Below are 19,474 nucleotides of genomic sequence, written 5' to 3'. Positions count from 1 at the left end.
TTCATTACCATAAAAAAAAAATAACTAACAACAAATAATAACAAAAACCTAAAATCGAAAATATTAGTAATGAACATTGTCAAAAATTATATTAATAATGATTTTTCTAGTACAAAAAATGTTTTATAAATAATTAAAATAAAAACAAAATAAAAAAACAATGCAGCGGCGCGGGTACTATTCTAGTAAAACCAAAAATGTTAGAATTTCAGATATTACGAGAATAACGTATCCTACGTGTTGTTTTCAAATTTATAGTAAAATCATGTTTTCCGTCATAATTAAGTTACTGATAATATTAGAATTGTGGAAGAGTGTGTATAATCTTTAACAAACAATGATAAAATTAAAACTGCAATAATAATAACAAAAAGTACAACTAAGTTAGGCCTTTGGACTCAGTTGTTTATACCATTTCTTTTCATATAAATATATTCAGAGAAAATCAAAACAATGACTGGATAAAGCTTGAGCAAATGTTAAAATCAATAAAACTTACCAAAACATCTAAAAACAGAAGCGCTAATTCATATACTCAAAACAGTTTGTTTCTTGAAATCTTGAAGTCCGCAAAAACGAAGCTTCTTCCTCGTCGGGTAACTATATGATCACCTTCTTCTTCCTTTTAGGCTAGGTGAAAGATCGAGTTTTGTTTAATCTGGTTCGTTGCTCCATCTTTCATTTGATTATTTTCTAGTTTCATTCTTGTTCAGCCTTGTTGTTGGTTTTTTTTTCCTATCGAGATTGATTCTAGATGTTCTTAAGGATCTTGTTCGATGAAACTGAAGATGAAAATTACATGCATCATCCAAATCGTTCGCTCAGTTTCACGTTTCTTATACTACACGAACTGAGTTCTTAATCTATCTTGACGTTGTTGCTGTGGATGAAGTTTCTTGAATTCTTAAGTCAGTTTCCATACCATGGTTGGAAGAAGCTTACGACGGGATGTAACTATGAATGAAGCTGTTTCATACCTAACTACTGTGAGGAAAGCATTTCATGATGAACCTGGAAAATATGCCCAGTTTCTCAAGATAATGCATGATTTTAGTGCTCGAAGGTATGAATTGCTCTGTCCCTGTTATGTTTAGATTAACTGCTCTTAAATAATCTACAGAGAAGACATATACGAAGTGATTCTGATGTTATTGTTATCTCTGTAGAGTCGACACAACTACTGTCATTGCAAGGATGGAGAAACTCATGAAAGATCACTTGGATCTGCTTCTTGGTTTTAATGCTTTCCTTCCAGCTGGATTTCAGATAATCATCCCACCCAAGGCTAACAACGAGTTCGGCCAGTTTCGAAATGTGGCTGGAAGAAGTGTATCACCGGAGGCAACAACTATGGATGATGCGACTTCATACCTCACTGCTGTGAAGGAAGCATTATCTGACGAACCTGCAAAATATGCCGAAATTATTAAGCTCTTGAATGATCTTAGAGCTCGTAGGTATGAATTCTATTGTTTTATCCATGTTATGTTTTGTTTTCTCAGTCTACACACAACAAACCAGATTCTGATTTTACTAAGTCTCTTTGTAGAGTCGATACCGCTAGTGTCATTGCAAGGGTGGAGGAACTCCTGAAGGATCACCAGAATCTGCTGCTTGGTTTCAGTGTCTTTCTTTCAGCTAAAACGAATTTTATCAGGAAGCTTAAGGTATAGAGAAATGCTTAAATGGTAAACCAAGCCTGAGAATTAAGGAAAACCATTTTGATGTTTCCTACAAGTTAACTTGTGGTTTAAGTAACAAGATTTTCAATATGCAGGCAAGGTTTCAGGGTGATGGTTGTCATGTAGTTAACTCAGTTCTCCAGATATTGAGAATGTACAGAGAGGGAAACAAGTCCAAAGATGATGCGTATCAGGAGGTAAGGTTCTTTGAGGGACACTTTGTGAGTTGCACTTTCTTAGTTCTTTGGTTTTGATTTGCTTTGTTATCTTTTGCAGGTCTTTGTACTTCTTCAGGGTAATGACGATTTAGTCATGGAGTTTTCAGAGATTTTCAGTGGACTCACCTATCCATCAGGGTCAACCTCTACTAGAGAGTAGAGTCTAGAGATATCTAAGGGCATTGGAAGACTGTCTCTGCCTTAAGAGATAAAAAGAGCAGAGCTGTGTACATTTGGGCTATGTAGACTTTGATTAGTTAATCTTTCTTAGAAACTGTAGAGGTGAAAAAACTCAAAACACTTAAAAACAGAGTTCAACGTAGAAACAAAAACAGAGAGGAATAGAGAGCAAACTCAACCCAATGACTTGGCCAAAAAAAATACAGAGCAAACTAAACAAAACTCAAGTCAAATAACAAATGTGTTTTCTAATTTAAGTAAATCTGATGTGAACTACGAAATTAATATATGATTTTATGAAAATGTTTTTTAATTAATTTATCTGATAATTGCAAACAAAAGTCGATAATAAAAATATAAAAAGAATATGACATTCCCCACTATATATATAGACTCGTGAATAAAAAAAATCAAATCAGTCTTTGAGGTTTTTGCTTTGCTCCTAGAAATCTTGAACTCCCTATACGCTGCGAAGACGAAGCTTCTTGTTGCTCTGCTGGTATCGGTAAACCAAACTTCGTTCCTGTTTCGATTTTTATTTGTTCATTCAATTGAAATGTGAATTCATAGGAAGATTAGGGTTACGATCAAGTTTTCTGGTTCGTTGCTTTCAAATCCTTCTTTAATTACAACGTCTTCATCGTTGAGAGTTACATTGAGGCCTTGAATCTGGTTTTGATTAGGGTTTTGACTCAGAAGAATGATATCGCATTATAAATTTAGTCGTTTTCCTTTACTGATATTGAGGAATGAGATTGATAGTTTACTGCACTTGGCTCTGTTTCTTGAAAGATTTTAAAGAAATAGCTTTGGGATAGTAGATGGATTCAATGTCAATGATCTGATCGCTTTCTTTCGATGATAAAAAAAAAATGTAGATAAGGCCAATTTGACACCATGGCTGGAAGAAGCGTAACTCCCAAGCCAACTAATGTTGATGCGATTTCATACGTAAGGTCTGTGAGGGAAGCATTCCATGATGAACCTGCAAAATATCGAGAGTTTATCATGCTCATGAAGGATTATAATCGTGGGTATGCATTACTTTCTCCATGTTATGTTTAATTTTTCTCAATCTAGACAACAACAACACACACACATGTGAACTACTTCTGATATATGTTACTTGTCTCTTTTGTAGAGTTGGTGTCAATACTGTCATTGCAAAGGTGGAGGAACTCCTTAAAGATCACCGGAATCTGCTTCTTGGTTTCAGTATCTTCCTTCCAGATGGGGCTACGATAACCATCCCTCCCGAGGCTGACAAAGCAAGAAGCACACCATCGACTCCAATTAAGGAAGATTTGGATTCATACCTTACTGCTGTGAAGGAAGCATTTCATGATGACCCTAGAAAATATGACGTGTTTTCCAAGGTACTTTGTTATATTAGACAACATAGGTATGAATTATTTGTATCCCTGTTCAATTTTTGTTTGCCCTTAATCTCAAGTTTCACACATTGTGAATTGATGATTCTGATGTTATTGTTCTCTTTGTAGACTACTCAGTATTTCTGGTGGTGGCATTGAAAGCTTGGAGCACCTCCTGAAAGATCACCAGAATCTGCTTCTTCGTTTAAATAACTTCATTCCAGCTGAGACTCAGAGAATCCTCCATCAGCGGGCTGAATCTGATGATAACAGAAGAAAACGTAGAGCGAGTTTTATTGGCAAGCTTAAGGTATAGAATGCTAAAATAGTATAAAACTAATCCTAAGCAATTTTACCATTTTGATGTTTCATCTATGCTAACAAATCCGTCAATGTGCAGGCTAGGTTTCAAGGGGATGGTCGTAGTGTATATGAGTCATTTACCGAGATACTGAAAATGTACCAAGAAGGAAACAAGTCCAGAAAGGAGTTTTACAAGGAGGTAGGGTTTCTTGGGTGGGACACTTCGTGAGTTGAACTTTCTTAGTTCTATTAGGTTTGATTTGTTCTGTTATCTTTGCAGTTCTTTGAACTTGTTCAGGGTCATGAAGATTTAGCCATGGACTTTTCAGAGATTTTCAAGAGTTTCAAGAGATCCACTGATCCATCAGGGTCAAACTCTGCTAGAGACAGCTGAGCACTTTAGAAAGACCTCTCTGCTTTAGTTTAAGATGCTTGAATATAATGTTTGGGGTATAAGAGAAAAAAAAAATTTAGTTCTTTCTAACGACAAGTGACTGTATAGTTTCATTTGTAAACTTTTTTGAGTTTATTTCGATCCTATAGAGAATATGACATCATGATATGCACATATGCTTCTATATTTCAGGTGTGTAATGATTGTATTGTTTCATATATTATAGAGGTTTGAGTTCAGGTTCTGGCATCGCACATGTGCATATGTTTTTTTCTATTAAATATGATTTTGGGGTCATCTTTTGTTAGAAACCGAGAGGGTAAATAGTCAAAAGTCAAAACAGAGTTCAACGTAGCAACAAAAACAGAGAGGAACATATCCTAAACTCAAACTTTAACATATATGATTTTATGAAAACAAAAATTTAATTAACTTATCTGATGATATTATATGATTTTATGAAAACAAAAATTTAATTAACTTATCTGATGATATTATATGATTCACTTCAAAGTTGCAAACAAAAGTCGATAATAAAAAGAATATGACATTCCCTACGTACTATAAATATACACTCGTGAATAAATATTCAAATCAGTCTCTGAGGTTTTCGCTTTGCTTCTAGAAATCTTGAAGTCCCTTTACTCTGCGAAGACGAAGCTTCTTTGTTGCTCTGCTGATATCGGTAAACTATACTTCGTTCCTCTTCCGATTTATCCTTGTTTCGTTTCAACTGAATTGTGAGTTCACCCGACGATTAGGCTACGATCGAGTTTTTTGATTCGCTGCTTTCAAATCCTTCCTCGATCTAATGAAGCGTTTCTTGAATTATAACTTCTTCATCGTAGAGTCATTACATTGCGCCCTCGAATCTGGTTTTGATTAGGGTTTCGACTCAGAATAATGTTATTGCATTTTATGTAGTCGTTTTGGATTTAACAGTTCTTGAGGAACGAGATTGATCTTTTACTGCACTTGGCTCTGTTTCTTGAAAGATTTTAGATAGTCGATTGATTCAATGATCTGATCTCTTTCTTTGGATGATTAAAAAATGTAGTTTAGGCCAATCTGACACCATGGTTAAAGGAAGCGTAACACCCAAGCCAACTGTTGATGATGCGCTTTCATACCTAAAGTCTGTGAAGGAAGCATTACATGATGAACCTGCCAAATATCAAGAGTTTCAGAGGCTCATGAAGGATTATAATAATCGTGGGTATGAATTGACTTTTCTCCATGTTATATATTTGATTTTTCTCAATCTACACAACAACACACGCACACAGACATGCATGTGAAACTGATTATGATGTTACTTGTCTCTCTTTTGTAGACTTGATGCCGCTAGTGTCATTACAAGGGTGGAGCAGCTCCTTAAAGATCATCCGAATCTGCTTCGTGGTTTCAGTGTCTTCCTTCCAGATGGGGCTACGATAATCATCCCTCCATCTAAAGAAGATTTGGATTCATACCTTACTGATGTGAAGGCAGCATTTCATGATAACCCTCTCAAATATTACGTGTTTTTCGAGAACTTTCGTTCTCTTAGACGTAATAGGTATGAATTATTTGTATCCCTGTTCAGTTTTTGTTTGCCCTTAATCTCAAGTCTCAATATATACACTAATACACAAGTAGCACACATTGTGAATTGATTCTGATGTTATTATTCTCTTTGTAGAGTAATACTAACTGGTATTGCTGGTGCCGTTAAATACTTGGAGGAACTCCTGCAAGATCACCAGAATCTGTTTCTTCGTTTAACTGCCTTCCTTCCAGCTGAGACTCAGAGATTCCTCCAACAGCTGGCTGTATCTGAAGATAACAGAAGAAAACTTGTAGCGAGTTTTCTTGGCAAGATTAAGGTATATAGAATGCTAAAAATAATATAACCATTTTGATGTTTCATATATGTTAACAAATCCGTCAACGTGCAGGAAAGGTTTCAGGGGGATGATCTCCATGTATATGAGTCATTTCTCGAGATACTGAAAATGTACAAAGAAGGAAACAAGTCCGTAGATGAGTTGTATGAGGAGGTAGGGGTTTCTTGGGTGGGACACTTTGTGAGTTGCACTTTCTTAGTTCTCTTTGGTTTGATTTTTTTTTGTTATCTTTGCAGGTCATTGCACTTGTTCAGGGTCATCAAGATTTAATAATGGAGTTTTCGGAGATTTTCAATCCATCAGGGTGATCAAATTCCACTAGAGATAGCTGAGCACATTAGAAGACTGTCTCTGCTTTAGTTTAGGAGGCTTGAATATAATGTTTGGGGTAGAAGAGACGAAAAATTGTCATGTTCTTTCTAACGACAAGTTAGTATATAGCTTCATTTGTATACTTTGAGTTTAGTTCGATCCTTACGCTGTAGAGAACATATGACATCATGGTATGCACATATACTTTGTATATTTGAGGTGTGCGATGATTGTATTGTTCCATATATACTATAGAGGTTCGAATTCAGGTCGATGATCTGACATTTACATGTAACATGTATGTTCTTTTTTTAACTATTTTTTAAAAAGATTGTCAAAACAATAGGAAAGCTTTTGACAATCCTATTTAACTATGGTTTTTCAAAATTTGAATTTTATTTTTTCAGTACTATAAATACACTCGCTGACTCGCCAACAGAAGAATTCGAGAAAGTGTCGCAGTGCGTTTGTTTCTTAAAATCTTAAAAGTCGTCTGCGCTAAGAGACAGCTTCTTGCTCGTTCGGTAACTATACGATACGACCACCATCTTCTTCTTCTTCCTTTAACTTTATTTTTTGTTCATCTGACGATTAGGTTAAATATCGAGTTTTAAAAATCTGGTTCGTTGCTCTCGATTTCTCAATTGATTACTAATTAGTTTCTTGATTAGGTTAAAGATCAAGTCGTTAAATTATTTTTTTCTCCACTCTAGGTTCTGTTTCTTAAAACTTTAGGATTGTAAAGAAAAAAAGGTGTGGGAATAGCTTTGAGATTACCACTTGATATATCAAGGATTGATGATCTGAATTGTTTTGATGGGTTTAGGTCAAATCCACACCATGTTTGGAAGAGGCGTATCACCGAAGCCAACTATGTATGATGTGGTTTCATACATCAATTCTGTGAAAGATGCATTCCATGATGAACCTGCAAAGTATGACGAGTTTTTAAAGCTCTTCATTGATGTTCGCGTCCTTAGGTATATAAGTTCTTTTCTCTCTTGTTATATGTTTGGCTTTCTTATCATTTCATAAGTATCAATCTACAGAACAAAACACACTATGTGAATTGATTCTGATGTTACTAAGTCTCTTTGTAGGGTTTATGTCCCTAATGACATTGCTAGAATGAAGAAATTCATCAAAGATCATCCGAATTTGCTTCTTGTTTAAATGTCTTCCTTCCAGCTGAGGCTCAGATAACAATCCCTCCGGAGGCTGAGGCTCAGATAACCATCCCTCCGGAGGCTGATCAAAAAGCAGGAAACGTGCCACAGAAGCCAATTAAGGAAGATTTGGTTTCATACCTTACTGCTGTGAAGGAAGCATTGCATGATGACCCTCCAACATATGACGTGTTTTACAAGCTCATTTACAATATTAGACATCATAGGTATGAATTATTGTCTCCCTGTTAAATATTGTTTTACCTTGATCTGAAGCCTCAGTATATACAACAACCACACATTGTTAATTGATTAAGTTTGTTTATTATTCTCTTTGTAGAGTACTTGATATTGCTAGTGCCATTGGAAGGGTGGACGAACTCCTGCAAGATCACCAGGATCTGCTGCTTCGTTTAAATGACTTCCTTTCAGCTGAGGCTCAGAGAATCCTTCATCTCAAGATTGAGAAAGGGGCTGCATCTGATGATAACAAAAGGAAACGTGTAGCGAGTTTTCTTGGCAAGCTTAAGGTATAGAATGCTAAAATAGTATATAACCAATCCTAAGCAAGTACCATTTTGATGTTTCATCTATGCTAACAAATCCGTCTACGTGCAGGCAAGGTTTCAGGGAGATGATCGCCATGTATATGAGTCATTTCTCGAGATACTGAACATGTACCAAGAAGAAAACAAGTCCATAGTGAAAATGTACCAGGAGGTAGGGTTCTTGGTGGACCACTTTGTGTTGCACTTTTTTGGTTCTTTGGTTCTTTTGTTTTTTTTTTTGGTTTGATTTGCTTTTTTATCTTTTGCAGATCGTTTCACTTGTTCAGGATCATGAAGATCTATTCATGGAGTTTCCAGACATTTTAAGTTGACCTAGTAATCCTTGTGTATTAGACACAGAAATAATAGTTTCTAACAAGAAGAGACTGTTATAGTTTTCTTTTGTTTTGAGTTTAGTTTGATTCTTACTCTATAGGGAACATGACATCATGATATGCACATTTGCTTCTATATTGAGGTGTGCAATGATAGAGGTTTTGAGTTCAGGTCGATTCTTCTGGCATGCATATGTTACATATGTTTTTTTTTTTTTTTGCATAACTATTTTTTTGGAGTCATCTTCTGTTAGGAACCGAGAGGGTAAAAAAAACTCAAAAGCAAAACATAGAGGAAGAGAGCCATAACCAATTCATCAAACTCAAATCTATCAATAACCAAGTGGAAGCTCAAAAGAACAACGATTTGAGCCTTGTAGGAGAACAGAGATCAGAGAATTACAATTGCATATAACAAATTAACAATGTAAAGCTTCTACAAAACTATGACGATCCTACAATTGCACATAACAATGACTTTCCACAATAAAAAAAAAAGGGCATAAAATGTAACGCTTCAACGTTTTCTTTCATTTTGATTGGAATTGAAGATTCTAGCTTTCTCCCTTCAATTAAAGATGGTGAAAAAGAAGATTTATTACATTAGTACAAACTAAAATAAAAAATGTCCCTCGGACAAAACTTAAATTTGTTTGGCAAAGCATTATTACTCCAAACCGGTGGATATGATAATGTCCCGTCAAGTTGAACGAATCTATAGTGTACTATATGTTAATTATTGCAACTCTTTAACCGAAGGGATTTAAATTATTACGTTGAACCTAGGCAAAATATCTGAATCTGTATCCAAAATTTTAAAATACCCGAATGGATCTAGTACCTATTGAAATCGGATATTATCCGATATCCGAACGGGTACCCAAATATATATAAACAGCCACTACAAAATAGTAACTAGTGATACTCGAACCCGCCACATTAAGGATTTAAGGGGAAAAGTGTAACCATTTTGCCATTTTAATATCTTTGATTAATATTAAAACCTCAAGTATTTATATATTACTAGATACAATTGTCCCCATATTCTATAACGTGGGTTTGCCCCTATTTCTGATACCAGTTTTACTTTCTTTTTTTAAAATTTTAGATATGAGAGATTATAATTATTTTATACAGATTTAATTACAGTTTTTATTTTACACTCACGAACTCTAGATACTAATTTTACACTCATGAACTCTAGATAATAAATTTTTTTTTACATATTAAAAAATATAAAGAAGAAAAAGACAAAAGAAATAGAACATTTTCGATAATAAACATATTCGCCAATCACCATAACTTTTCTTCACTTTTAATATCAGAGTTAGAGAGATTTGAATTTAGATTTTTTTGGAGTTCAGATTGAATTCGACTATTTTGTTAAGCTTAAGATGTAAATAATTAGAAATGAACCTAAATTTGAAGTATATTTCGGGTATTAGGTAAAACCCGAACCCGATGAGTGTTTATCCGAAATCTGATCCGAATATTAAAAATACCCGAATAGGTTTAGAACCCCTTTACCGAAATACCCGAAAATCCGAAATATCCGACCCGAATCTGAACGGGTACCCAAACACCCATGCCTAAACCTTTAGAATCCGCGGATTCTAGAAAGTAATTAAGAAAAAGGACCCTATACGAAACATGTGGCGTAAATGAGAGAGACTACGAGTGCTTGCTTTCTCATTCAACATTCAATAGTATACAAGGTTACATCAAAGACGATAAACAAAATAGACGACAGACAGACATAGTACGATGATTATTTTACTTCTAGAGTAGATTGGATATGGATAAAAACAGACACTAAGATTGGAGAAGATCAAGGTAGAGTTTTCGATCGGCCAGCTCCAATATTTTTAGTTAAGCTCTCTCCTCCTGGCCAATCTAATTAACTATATAAGGATCCGCCCAATGCGGGTTTAAAGTTTTGTAAATAAAATTTATTGTACATTACTTATAATTTTTTTTTACTATAATACACTAATTATATCCATTGTAACATCCGTATTCCAGAATTATATTTTGGGTTGTGTTGAATAAATCAAAGGAGTGGATTTTAATTAATTTCGGTTTAATTATCGGTTTAATTAAATAATGATGTAATTAGATTAAACCAAAAGCCCTAGTTTGTTTTGATGGAGTTTGGGAGTCACAGAAAAAGAGAGAGATAGAGAGCCTTCGTCGATTTGGTGTGAAGGAGAAAGAGAAAGAGATCAACAAAGCTTTATCTTAGAAAAAAGGAGAAGAAACAGAATCGTCAGGGTTTGGGAGAAGGAGGATCCGACTGCTCAAATCGTTTCGAAAGGTATTGATTTTTGGTAGGATTGTAGCTAAGAGATTTTCGTACATTCTCCTTTTTACATAAGTAAATTTGAGTTAATATTATAGGAGATATCGACAGTTTCGTGGGGCGTTTCTTCTCAGTCGCGGATTGAGACCATCGGGTGTTTCGGGATCGATTGTAGTTTCACCTGAGATCTGACCGTGCTGAAATTTTGTGAGAAGCTTTGTGACGTCTAGGGATAGCTTTTCACTGGAGGGATTTGCAGTTTTGCTATAAAGTCGTTTTTGGTTGTGTGGTTTGTTGTAGGGCGTTTCTGGGCTGTTGCAGACGTTTGGAGAGTCTCAACTGGTTGTATTTGTTATTATAATCGGGTTGATAAGGAGAGTGCGTGAACATGAGCTTATCTAAACGATTAGGTTGTATGAATTGTTTTGTGTGATGATGTGTAGGTGTGGTGAATGTGTTATTGGAAGTTATGTTTAATGGTTGGTTTGTTATATTTTGTTTGTGGTTGTACTCTTGATTTGCTTGTGTGTATAGCTCGTAGATGGGAGGATCGCCTCACTGGGTATTTCTGCTAATACTCACGCATCTCATTGTGTTTGTGGTGTAGGTAATGTGTAGCGTGGAATCATGGCGATGATGAGGAGGATGATCTAGGGTCTCGGTTGTATTATTGGTTATGTTATTTTGTTATTTAAGCCTTGGTAAGGATGCTAGTTTGGTTTATGTTTTCGCTGTGCATGTTGATGTTTGCTTTATATTTATTTTTTGTTGGTTAATTGTTTAGGTTGTAATTAAATATTACGGGGTATTTAATGAGATTATTATTATAAAAAAAATGGGTCTGGTTGTTTCATCCATATATAAATAAATATTTTATGTATGTTATCATTAAAAGTGTATTTTTTATACCTAAGTATACTGTATATTAAAAATATATTATTTACCACCACCTAGAAAATATCTATATGAACAAATTAAGACAACTATTATATGTCTCTTTACTTTTACTTTTGAATAGTTTCTTTAATCACTAAAATTGTTTGCTCAAAAAACATTTTGAATAAAAAAAATAACACAATAGTGTATGACTAACCATGGAGAGAACATCGGTTTTGCCATCTTCCCTTATAGAGAGAACCTTGCGTCCAACCTCCTCCACCTGGAGAGAACCTTCGCTCCGTCTTCTTTCATTGGGGAGATAACCTTCGCTCCATCTTCCTCCCTTGGGGAGATAACATTGCGTCCAACCTTCCCCACCTTCCTTCCTTAGGGAGATAACCTTTCGTCCAACCTCCTCCACCATACAGAGAACTTCGGCTCTGCCCTCCTCCTGTGTGGAGAGAATATGTTCACGTCTTTTAGCTATCTCAAAGTGGCTTGCTCCAGCAACCAATGAAACTAAAGACCCTTTTCCAACGTCACAAATTTTGATGTTAAATTTCTCAATGTATTTCATGGAAATTTATCAACAGCGATTTATGTTTTTTCCAGTCTATCTATGTTTGTTGTAGGTTTGTGTTTGATTAGCCTACTTTATCCAACCATTAGGTTGATAACCTTCTCCTTTTTATCTCCTTTTGAGATTGAACGAATGGTAACAATAATGTTTGCACAAAAAATTGAGATTGAACGAATAGCAACAATTATGTTTGCATGTTTGCACAAAAGAAAAGGTCTATGACCAACCACCAATCAAGGTGGGGAAATTAGAAGAAAATTAATTTGACATAATTAATGAAATAATAGAAAATTATAAGCACGGTAATATATGAATCTCAAATCATTCAAAGATGAAAATATAAATTAAATAAAACAATCTAAAACTTCTACATTAAATTTTAAAATACATATTAGAAAATGAAGATGCATATATTAATCTTCCATTTTTTGTCAACATATTAATCTTACCTATTCCAAACTGAAAAAGTAGAAAGTATGAGTATATTTTGGTTTCAAAAAATAAGGAAAATTTGTCTTCCCATTAAAAAAGTTTGACCAATAGAACAAAGTTGAAAGCAATATTTTTGAATAAATTATTTTGTTAGATGAATATATGAGACGATCTATGTTTATATAGAAGTGATTATTTATATTTTTTAGAATTAATAAGTTTCTGTATATTTTTCTTAATCCCTTTTCTATGAGAACATTTATTCTAATGAGCCTATTATTTTTGAAAATTTTTATTGCTTCCCACTTTGTTGTAAGACGTACTATCGTTCGACGATAAGAACACTTTTTGTTTAGTTGATCTAGTGTTAATATAATCTCTGTTGTTATCTTACATTTGTGTATTCATCTTTTTCCTGCAAATTAATAGAAATAATAATACCGTGAGAAATTTTTTAATCCCAAAAACCTTAGTTACCATGAATAAGAAACTTTGTTAACACTTCAAAGTCAAAAATTGCGTAGTATGCATTACGAAATTAAGAAACAAAACAAAATTCAAAAAAACGACGACGAAAACACGTGGTAATATCTAGGAATCTGTTTATATAGTTGCTTTGATTAGACAACAAACAAATTGCCTTCGAGACATATTCAAGAACGATGATGTGTCAAACAAAAGGTTAATAAAAAATAAAGAAGAAAAATTTTACTAAGAAAAAAAAAAGCTAGTCAAAATTATTTTGTTTGGTGAAAAATATGTCATCATCTATTTGCTTATATAGAGCAGTTTATTTACAATCCTTTTTTTAGGAGTTTTTTTAACATAATAAGATTACAATTATCTTATGCATCGTTTTACCAATCTTGAAAACTGTGATTTCTGATCGTTAAAACAGACATGTGTCACGATCTGTTGAGTTAATAACTTTGATATGTGATTTTTAATCGTTAAAATTGACACGTGTCACGATCTGATGAGTTATTAACTTGGATATTTAGTTGTTAAAACTGAAACGTATCATGATCTGATGAGTTTTTAACTTTAATCTCTGATCGTTAAAACTAACACATGTCACCATCTGGTGAGTTTTTCTCCGACGTCCACACATATCTGGAAGTTTTCTTCACTCTTGTTCTTGTCGTTCTTCGACCGTATGTATCCTTCCAAACACACCTGAATGGAATTGTCCTTGGTCTCCTCTATGAACCCATCCAAACCGATCTGACTCTTAAGGCCCTGGAAAACGTTCTCAACTACCTCTGCCTTCTCTCCCGTCGTCCCTGCCACCAGATGAAACTCGGCTTATTTCTTGTTACCCGAGCTTCCTTCCATATCAATCTAACCAATATGAGTTAGATTTTTGAGTCAGTTTTTCAGAAAAACAGCTCACGCAATACGAGAAGTTTAAGGCAGAGAGCCTAATGAGCAATTGAGCAAATCACAAATTTATTATATCTAAGAAAAAATGGAGAGTGTCTCACAGATGTTGCTGGTGAAGCAAGATATGGATCATATCAATTAGGTCTGAGATTTGCGATTAGTGGGGATGAAATGAATTTTTTCTTCTTTTTCTTCAATTCACTTTGATATATATAAGCTACTATATATTTGAATGGATGGTTAGAGCATGTCCAATGGAAAAATATTTAAAAGCATCTTTATTGGTAATAGAGATGGAAGTGTCTAAGTCAAACTAAAAAAATAAAAATAAAAATTATAATAGAATTAAAAACCAATAGAAAAGTGATAGATAAGTTAGAAGGGTCTATAACGAGGTTGTTAATATCATGCAAAAAACATTCTTTTCTTTCTTCTCTCTCCTCACAGATGTCTTACATTTATATTAGAAAAAAAATACTAAAGACACTCATAATATATATGATGGCCGATAGAGATGGTCTAAGGGTGCTCAACAAAATTAAATTAATAAAAATATTAAAAACTGAAAAAAGAGAAAGAAATGTCTCGAGTAGGGACTTTCAGAAACGTTTCTCAACTGCTACTACACACATGTCAGTTATTTAGTAGTCATTTCAATAAAAAAAAATTATAATTAAAATACTATTATGTTTTTTTTTCAGAAACATAAATCACTTCAAGGATGGACTTGGTCTTAGAACACCCACTCATTGGTCATTTGGATGTCTTTAAATATAAAACTAGGAAAAATATATAGTGGATGAGGAGATATATGTGTCTTTTTAGAGACTCTCTAAATCAGAAAAATGGAGTATTTTTAATATTAATTAATATTTAAGACATTCATAAGGATTTAGGAATGAGGATGGTCTTAGATATATTTGCCCTCTTCCCCAAGATTACAATTGTATTTTCATATGGGTTTTTAACCACAAAGATACCACTTGGTGAAATCAAATGCGAGAACGTATTGCTTACTTCCAGAACTGGCTTTACCTTGCTGAGTTTGCATCCTTTGAAGTTTAATTAAGCCCACATACATCCTTTATGGTGATCCATCAGACTTCTTCTTCTGGTTGTAGGACTTCTGGAGAAACCTTGGAGCTAACTTCCTGCAGGTGGTGATGAAATCACAAGGATGAAGAAGACTTGATGAAGAGATTCAAAGATTTTGCATAAATTTCTTTTAAACATTTGTGACATTTTATTATTATATTAAAAACACATTTTTTATATTAATTTTTTTGTATGCTTAAAGACACCCACATTTAGAGAATCACCAATGGAGGAGAAAAAATAAAACAAAAGTAATGAGGATGCTTAGATTAAATTTAATACTCCCTTCGTTTCATAATATAAAATGTTTTGAGTAAAACACGCAGATTAAGAAATGACCACTTTAAAAAAGTTTAATCAATCACAAACAAGACTGCATAATATAAAGTATTAAACTAATCTAAAAGTTACCTAGAAACTTGAAAACATCTTATATTATGAAACAAAAAAACTTCTCTAAACATCCTATATTATGAAACGGAGGGAGTATTACATTGTTCAAGACACCATTAAAAGATTTACCAATGTGGATGGTCTTAGGAATGAGGATAATCTTAGGAATGAGGATAGTCTTAGATATTTTTGCCCTCTTTCCCAAGATTACAGTTGGATTTTCATATGGTTTTTTTAACCACAAAGGTACCACTTGGTGGAACTAAAAGTTTTTTTTACTAATTTCTAAATTATTGATTTCTAATTATGTAATTAAATATCTTTGATCTTTTTAATTAATTTCATCTTTTGCTTTATATAATACGATTCTGTAAATAAATCTCTTGTATATTTTTAATTATTTTTATCTTCTGCTTTCTAATTTAGTACATAATTATCTTTTATCTTTTGCTTTCTAAATCTGTAAATAAATATCTTTTATCCTTTAATTATTTTGTATCTTTTGCTTTCTATTTACTAATTTTGTAAAAAAAAAATACATAACCTAGACAGCTCAAAATCACATCAATGTTTCAAAAGAAGGAAAGGGAGAGAACAAAGTAGGGGTGAGCAAAAAAACCGAACCGAAATAAATGGGTTTGGTTATGGTTAAATCTAAAAATCCGTTTGGTTTTTATTTTAATTAACCATTTGGTTTAGGTTTGGTCTGGTTAAAAACCGTAAAACCGAATGGTTTTTTGGTTTTTTATAAAATTTTAGGATAATTAGATATAATAAGTTTTTCAACTTATAAATTTATATTGTATAACAATATCAATATTTTTTTTCTTCATTGGGCTTATAGTTATTGATCTCCACATTTTTATTTTGGTTTTTTTTTGTTTTCTTTTTAAATAGCCTTTACTTTTTAAAAATTTAAATTTCAATTAAGTATTTGGATTTACAAAACTATATTTGGATTATATTTTTTTTGAATTATGTTTAGGTTTTACTTTTATGCTTATTTTTTAGTTATGTATCAACTATCTATGTTTTAAAGTATGAAATAACCGTTAAAAACCGGGACCAAACCGAAACCAAACCAAACCGTTATACGTATGGTTTTTATATGGTTTCATTTTTGATAAAACCGAAAAAACATAAACCGAAAAAACCGAACTGTAACCAAACCGAATTACATATGGTTTCTATATGGTTCAATTTTTATAATACCAAAAAAACCATAAACCAAAAAAACCGAACCGAAACCAAACCGAAAAACCGAACGCCCACCCCTAGAAGAAAGGCTCAAGAGAAGTTCAACACTTGAGCACAGCACGCTGCTACACAATGAAATTACTTTCAGAAAAATAACAAGGTTACACAGGAGCTTATAGGTTCACGCTTGAATCAACCCTTAATGGCGCGGTCCGAGCTCGAGTAACTCAAACCTATATGTAAATGGCCAAAAAATACAGAGCAAACCAAACAAAATAAATCAAGAAATATAAGACTTTAGGAAAAACTATTTTGAACGAAAATATTTGTTAAAGTATGTTTTGTAATATGCAGTTTATTAGAGAATTTAATTATTTGGACTTTTTCAACTTTGGACTAAAAAAGAAATATAACATTTTCTCATTGGCATATATATACTAGTATATAGAATTAACTAGAAAAGCTCTTAAATCTCTCGTGAATAAAGGAAAAAAAAAACATAAATCAGTCTCTTAGGGTTTTTGCTTCTAGAAGAAACCATTGAAGTTCTGCGGAAGACGAACCGTCGTGCTCCGCTGCCAAATTCGGTAAACGCCTCTTTCGTTTTATCCTTCTTTCGTTCAATTGCAATTTGAATTCACCTGGTTCGAATTAGGGTTACGATCGAGTTTTTTATTTCATATTTTACTGCACTTTGGCTCTGTTTCTTGAATGACTCTGAAAAATCTTAAAAGAAAAAAATAGTTTAGTACCCGATTCAATTATCTGATCTGTTGTTATGAACCCTAGATTCTCTTCTTCTGTTTCGATACCATATAGGGTTTAGCCGATATTGTGAATTTGTTTTCTTCTAATGTTATTCTCTTCTTTTGTGAAGTCGTCGATAACACGCAAGAATGACTGAACTTACTAAAGGGAACCCGAAGCAGCCTCGTGATTCGAGAGTCTTGTTGCCCAAGTCTGAGATTACCATCCCTCCCAAGGCTGTTTCTGATGATGCCAAAACGAAACGTGATGAACCTGAGGCTAATATGGTTGGGAAGAGTGTACCACAACTAGAGGAAACTATGGATAATGCAGTTTCATACATCTATTCTGTGAAGGAAGCGTTTCATGATGAACCTGCAAAATATGTCTTAGAACACCCACTCATTGGTCATTTGGATGTCTTTAAATATAAAACTAGGAAAAATATATAGTGGATGAGGAGATATATGTGTCTTTTTAGAGACTCTCTAAATCAGAAAAATGGAGTATTTTTAATATTAATTAATATTTAAGACATTCATAAGGATTTAGGAATGAGGATGGTCTTAGATATATTTGCCCTCTTCCCCAAGATTACAATTGTATTTTCATATGGGTTTTTAACCACAAAGATACCACTTGGTGAAATCAAATGCGAGAACGTATTGCTTACTTCCAGAACTGGCTTTACCTTGCTGAGTTTGCATCCTTTGAAGTTTAATTAAGCCCACATACATCCTTTATGATGATCCATCAGACTTCTTCTTCTGGTTGTAGGACTTCTGGAGAAACCTTGGAGCTAACTTCCTGCAGGTGGTGATGAAATCACAAGGATGAAGAAGACTTGATGAAGAGATTCAAAGATTTTGCATAAATTTCTTTTAAACATTTGTGACATTTTATTATTATATTAAAAACACATTTTTTATATTAATTTTTTTGTATGCTTAAAGACACCCACATTTAGAGAATCACCAATGGAGGAGAAAAAATAAAACAAAAGTAATGAGGATGCTTAGATTAAATTTAATACTCCCTTCGTTTCATAATATAAAATGTTTTGAGTAAAACACGCAGATTAAGAAATGACCACTTTAAAAAAGTTTAATCAATCACAAACAAGACTGCATAATATAAAGTATTAAACTAATCTAAAAGTTACCTAGAAACTTGAAAACATCTTATATTATGAAACAAAAAAACTTCTCTAAACATCCTATATTATGAAACGGAGGGAGTATTACATTGTTCAAGACACCATTAAAAGATTTACCAATGTGGATGGTCTTAGGAATGAGGATAATCTTAGGAATGAGGATAGTCTTAGATATTTTTGCCCTCTTTCCCAAGATTACAGTTGGATTTTCATATGGTTTTTTTAACCACAAAGGTACCACTTGGTGGAACTAAAAGTTTTTTTTACTAATTTCTAAATTATTGATTTCTAATTATGTAATTAAATATCTTTGATCTTTTTAATTAATTTCATCTTTTGCTTTATATAATACGATTCTGTAAATAAATCTCTTGTATATTTTTAATTATTTTTATCTTCTGCTTTCTAATTTAGTACATAATTATCTTTTATCTTTTGCTTTCTAAATCTGTAAATAAATATCTTTTATCCTTTAATTATTTTGTATCTTTTGCTTTCTATTTACTAATTTTGTAAAAAAAAAAATACATAACCTAGACAGCTCAAAATCACATCAATGTTTCAAAAGAAGGAAAGGGAGAGAACAAAGTAGGGGTGAGCAAAAAAACCGAACCGAAATAAATGGGTTTGGTTATGGTTAAATCTAAAAATCCGTTTGGTTTTTATTTTAATTAACCATTTGGTTTAGGTTTGGTCTGGTTAAAAACCGTAAAACCGAATGGTTTTTTGGTTTTTTATAAAATTTTAGGATAATTAGATATAATAAGTTTTTCAACTTATAAATTTATATTGTATAACAATATCAATATTTTTTTTCTTCATTGGGCTTATAGTTATTGATCTCCACATTTTTATTTTGGTTTTTTTTTGTTTTCTTTTTAAATAGCCTTTACTTTTTAAAAATTTAAATTTCAAT

General features: G+C 33.0%; 3 protein-coding genes and 1 long non-coding RNA gene across 4 annotated transcripts; 3 read left to right on the top strand and 1 right to left on the bottom strand.

The window, feature by feature from the left end:
• Nucleotides 1-956: 956 nt before the first annotated feature.
• LOC104743499 (paired amphipathic helix protein Sin3-like 3) lies at nucleotides 957-2,060 on the top strand. Its single transcript, XM_010464571.2, has 5 exons — nucleotides 957-1,063; nucleotides 1,167-1,457; nucleotides 1,550-1,667; nucleotides 1,778-1,879; nucleotides 1,959-2,060. Exons 1-5 carry the CDS (start codon nucleotides 957-959, stop codon nucleotides 2,058-2,060), a joined length of 720 nt encoding a protein of 239 aa, XP_010462873.2.
• A 917-nt stretch (nucleotides 2,061-2,977) lies between these two features.
• LOC104743498 (paired amphipathic helix protein Sin3-like 2) lies at nucleotides 2,978-6,344 on the top strand. The gene is made up of 9 exons (XM_087485991.1): nucleotides 2,978-3,114; nucleotides 3,222-3,482; nucleotides 3,583-3,763; nucleotides 3,854-3,981; nucleotides 5,208-5,366; nucleotides 5,484-5,708; nucleotides 5,832-6,015; nucleotides 6,088-6,189; nucleotides 6,273-6,344. The coding sequence occupies exons 1-9, from the start codon at nucleotides 2,978-2,980 to the stop codon at nucleotides 6,342-6,344; spliced, it is 1,449 nt and encodes a 482-aa protein (XP_087342117.1).
• An 844-nt stretch (nucleotides 6,345-7,188) lies between these two features.
• Nucleotides 7,189-8,394, top strand: LOC104743496 (paired amphipathic helix protein Sin3-like 3). The gene is made up of 4 exons (XM_010464567.1): nucleotides 7,189-7,328; nucleotides 7,855-8,044; nucleotides 8,133-8,246; nucleotides 8,332-8,394. The coding sequence occupies exons 1-4, from the start codon at nucleotides 7,189-7,191 to the stop codon at nucleotides 8,392-8,394; spliced, it is 507 nt and encodes a 168-aa protein (XP_010462869.1).
• A 9,499-nt stretch (nucleotides 8,395-17,893) lies between these two features.
• Nucleotides 17,894-18,786, bottom strand: LOC147928041 (uncharacterized). Its single transcript, XR_015579718.1, has 2 exons — nucleotides 18,676-18,786; nucleotides 17,894-18,209 (listed from the first exon to the last, which is right to left on the bottom strand). It is a non-coding gene; the product is annotated as an uncharacterized LOC147928041 (long non-coding RNA).
• Between the last annotated feature and the right edge of the window lie 688 nt (nucleotides 18,787-19,474).

The sequence above is a fragment of the Camelina sativa genome, chromosome 14 (genome assembly GCF_030686135.1).
Source record: "Camelina sativa cultivar CO46 ecotype springtype chromosome 14, ASM3068613v1".
Lineage (NCBI taxonomy): Eukaryota > Viridiplantae > Streptophyta > Magnoliopsida > Brassicales > Brassicaceae > Camelina > Camelina sativa.
The sequence above is the reverse complement of the archived record's forward strand: the minus strand, read 5'-3'. Positions and strand labels throughout refer to the sequence as shown.

Excerpts from the sequence above, each read along its gene's own strand:
- LOC104743499 (XM_010464571.2), top strand. The coding sequence starts at position 957 with ATGAATGAAGCTGTTTCATACCTAACTACTGTGAGGAAAGCATTTCAT. Across the intron at positions 1,064-1,166 it reads CATGATTTTAGTGCTCGAAG|AGTCGACACAACTACTGTCA; the intron begins GTATGAATTGCT and ends TTATCTCTGTAG. Across the intron at positions 1,458-1,549 it reads AATGATCTTAGAGCTCGTAG|AGTCGATACCGCTAGTGTCA; the intron begins GTATGAATTCTA and ends GTCTCTTTGTAG.
- LOC104743498 (XM_087485991.1), top strand. The coding sequence starts at position 2,978 with ATGGCTGGAAGAAGCGTAACTCCCAAGCCAACTAATGTTGATGCGATT. Across the intron at positions 3,982-5,207 it reads TTTCTTGGGTGGGACACTTC|TTTAGGCCAATCTGACACCA; the intron begins GTGAGTTGAACT and ends TAAAAAATGTAG. Across the intron at positions 6,190-6,272 it reads TAGATGAGTTGTATGAGGAG|GTCATTGCACTTGTTCAGGG; the intron begins GTAGGGGTTTCT and ends TTATCTTTGCAG.
- LOC104743496 (XM_010464567.1), top strand. The coding sequence starts at position 7,189 with ATGTTTGGAAGAGGCGTATCACCGAAGCCAACTATGTATGATGTGGTT. Across the intron at positions 7,329-7,854 it reads ATTGATGTTCGCGTCCTTAG|AGTACTTGATATTGCTAGTG; the intron begins GTATATAAGTTC and ends TTCTCTTTGTAG. Across the intron at positions 8,247-8,331 it reads ACCAGGAGGTAGGGTTCTTG|ATCGTTTCACTTGTTCAGGA; the intron begins GTGGACCACTTT and ends TATCTTTTGCAG.